The sequence below is a fragment of the Trichechus manatus genome, unplaced genomic scaffold (assembly GCF_000243295.1).
Source record: "Trichechus manatus latirostris isolate Lorelei unplaced genomic scaffold, TriManLat1.0 scaffold00063, whole genome shotgun sequence".
Lineage (NCBI taxonomy): Eukaryota > Metazoa > Chordata > Mammalia > Sirenia > Trichechidae > Trichechus > Trichechus manatus.
The window spans coordinates 174,461-177,303 of record NW_004443999.1 but is presented as its reverse complement, the minus strand read 5'-3'; the positions used below and the strand labels follow the sequence as shown (position 1 = coordinate 177,303).

General features: G+C 41.9%; 1 protein-coding gene across 1 annotated transcript in view; it reads left to right on the top strand.

Annotated features, from left to right (window-relative positions):
- The window catches only part of MYO5B (myosin VB), a gene marked incomplete at its 3' end in the record, with an annotated part of 218,200 nt that overhangs the window by 76,880 nt on the left and 138,477 nt on the right, over positions 1-2,843 (top strand). Inside the window, exon 8 of the mRNA XM_023733930.1 lies at positions 422-531. Coding sequence (XP_023589698.1) covers positions 422-531 — 110 coding nt within the window. The remainder of the gene's footprint in view (positions 1-421; positions 532-2,843) is intronic.

Genomic DNA, 2,843 nt, shown 5'->3' with positions numbered 1-2,843 from the left:
CACTTTGAATGTGTGTCACAGATGTTTGCAGGATATTATGTTGGGAGGAAAACAACTGCAGATAAATGACCATTCTTATTAAACCCATAAAAACATCCATAAAGTGTTCGGTTGAAATGAAGTTCAAAATGAGTCTGCATGATTGCTGCCTCTCCTTTGCTCTTCGAGAAGTTAAAATGGTAGCATGACCCATCTGGTTTGATCAAAGTGAGAATGTTTCCCTTTTAGTCCAGGGAGCACCTTTGCCCTCTGAGCTGTTGCTGTGAGTGGTAATTACTTGGTAAGGAGCCTGGATCACTTTAGGAATCACTGGCCCAGAAAGGAAAATCAAACCTTATTTTTTAAGAAGTCCTTAAAAAGGGTAAAATGCCCTTTCTATCCTACCGAGGGTATTGAATGTCATTCATTCTTCTTTTTTCAGGAGTGAGAGAATCCCATCAGATAAGCATTTTTAAGATAATTGCTTCTATCCTGCACCTTGGAAATGTGGAGATTAAGTCTGAACGCGATGGTGATTCCTGTAGTATATCAGTAAGTTGCACACCAGCTCCGGAGATAAAATGTACACAATTTACTGTGTTCTTACCGTTTTCTACAACTTAAATGTGTCTTCACATTCAGAAGACACTCATAGGTTATTTATTCTTAACAGTAATGGTTTCTGTTCACTTGTTGATAATTTTTGAAAAGAACAAATTCTTTTCAAATCAGCTGCCATCAAATTTCTATCACAAAGGCAGGGAATTTAGTGGCTATTCAATAAATTATTTCTGATGGGTTGATTTTCCAAGTACTCAGAGGTACATGGAATTCTGCAAAATGTCATCAGTCCATTGAATGCTTTCCGAGCTCTGGATGAGCTTCATGCTGCAAGGATATGAAGGAGGATTGGGCACCGTACTTGGTGGCTACCCCAAAGGAGCTTACAATCTAACTGGGTAGACAAGACAAATGCAAACCCTTGTCAAGATGTTAACAGTACAAGGCAGAGTATTAAGTGAGGCATCCACGTGAAGGTACGGCAAGCTGTAAAGTGCTATATAAATTGCCTGTTTCCTCCACTAAACTCTAGGATCATGCCTGCTGTGCTCACTGTTCTACCCATGGTCCCCCATGGGGTACCTGACCCACATTGGTGCCCACTGGATACTTGTGTAAAGACTGAATAAAAGTGGGAGTATCAGAGCATGCTTGGGGCTGAGGGGTGAAGGTACGTAGGTGGTGGTGAAGGGAGAGGAGATGTCTGACAGGTATGGGTTTGGATACCACATGATGAAGTGTGCCTTTTCTCTTAAAAACAGCAGGAAGCCACAGAAAATTTTGAGCACAGGTATGTGGTCTAGGCTAGTTGTACATTGTTCTCCAGTTAAAGGTTGTCTAATTGAGAGCGAGAACTATGAGTCAAGACTGCCTGGTCCGCAATCTTGGTTCTGTCCCTTACTGGATTTGTGACTTTGGGCAAGTTACTGAATCTTTTTCTCTAAGCCCATTTTCTCACCTGCTGAGTGTAGATGATATTACCTACCTCAGAGTACTGACATGAAGATTAAATGAAATGCAGGTAGTCTCTGACTTAGAACATATTTGAGTTACAATGAACCGCACTTACGACTGTCTGTTTTCATTTTTGGTACACCTTATCGTTAGTAATATGTACTACATGCAATGTTGCAGTACATAATTTGCTGATGTTATCATTTTCAAATGTTATGATTTGTAAAGATATTGATAATAAAAGGCAATAATAAAAAAAAAGAGGTATTCAACTTAATGTCAGAACTGATTTACGACAGAGGCCCATCTTAAGTCAGGGACTGTGTGTATTGCATGGAACAGCCTTAGCACAGAGCAAATAGTGATTGAGTCCTTAACTAATATCATCATTGTTGTTGCTTGAGCAGAATGGACCTTAAGCATCTCTTTCAATCCTCTTACTTTATAGGGGAGGAGAAACTCAGGCCCAGAAAGAGAAATTTCTTTCTCAAAGGCCATAATGAAACTTAATGGCAAAGTCAAGACAGGACCCAGCTGATGTTCTTTCCCCTATACAACTGCCAGCCTTGCTTCTTCAACTGGACTCTAAGTCCCTTGAGCTGGGACTGTCCCCACATGCCTGATGTCCCCCGTCAGTGTCTAGACCCGTGCTGGGCACGTAGTGTATGCTCGAGAAATGCTTCGTTACATGGTTGCTACAGGGAGCCCCCTCTCGGAAATGAATTTTGGTTTATTCCTCAGGCACATAGGATGGACCTCCTGCTGGAAAGGCTATCTATCCATAAGCACTGTGCCTTCTGCTTGGTAGTTTCTATTTTTAATTAAAGCACAAAAATGTGTTCCGTGACTGCCAGAGTTACCTTGGAGATGCAACAGCATGCAATTGCTTGGACACCAGTTTGTTTCTGGAATTTGGCAATATGGGCCCATAAAACTAATCTGCTGCCTATGAAGTTGGCTATTTTAAATGAATTTAGCATCATTTAATTAAGCTTAAATGTAATTGCATGGTGTTAAATCAGTTTCAGTTAGCACTTTTAATCAACAGTCAGATGGAGTAATAGAGGAGCAATCCACACCCCACCACAGAGGTGGGAAACTTATCCCTGGGATGGTTTTTATACTGCTCCCTTGCTCGGATGTTTGTGATCCTTTCTGCACTGCACCAGGGAGGGGAGAGAACATGTAGGCTGGCCTTGGGTGGGCCTGTTTGCTGCTCGCAGCCCACTTAAATGTCAGGGAATCCAGCTGCAGTGCTGTGCCTAACAATTGAGAATTTCCTGGAAATAGGTCAGATAAACAGGTTGGACACTTGCCACCTCTGGACCTGTTGCCTCTAAGTCCCCAAA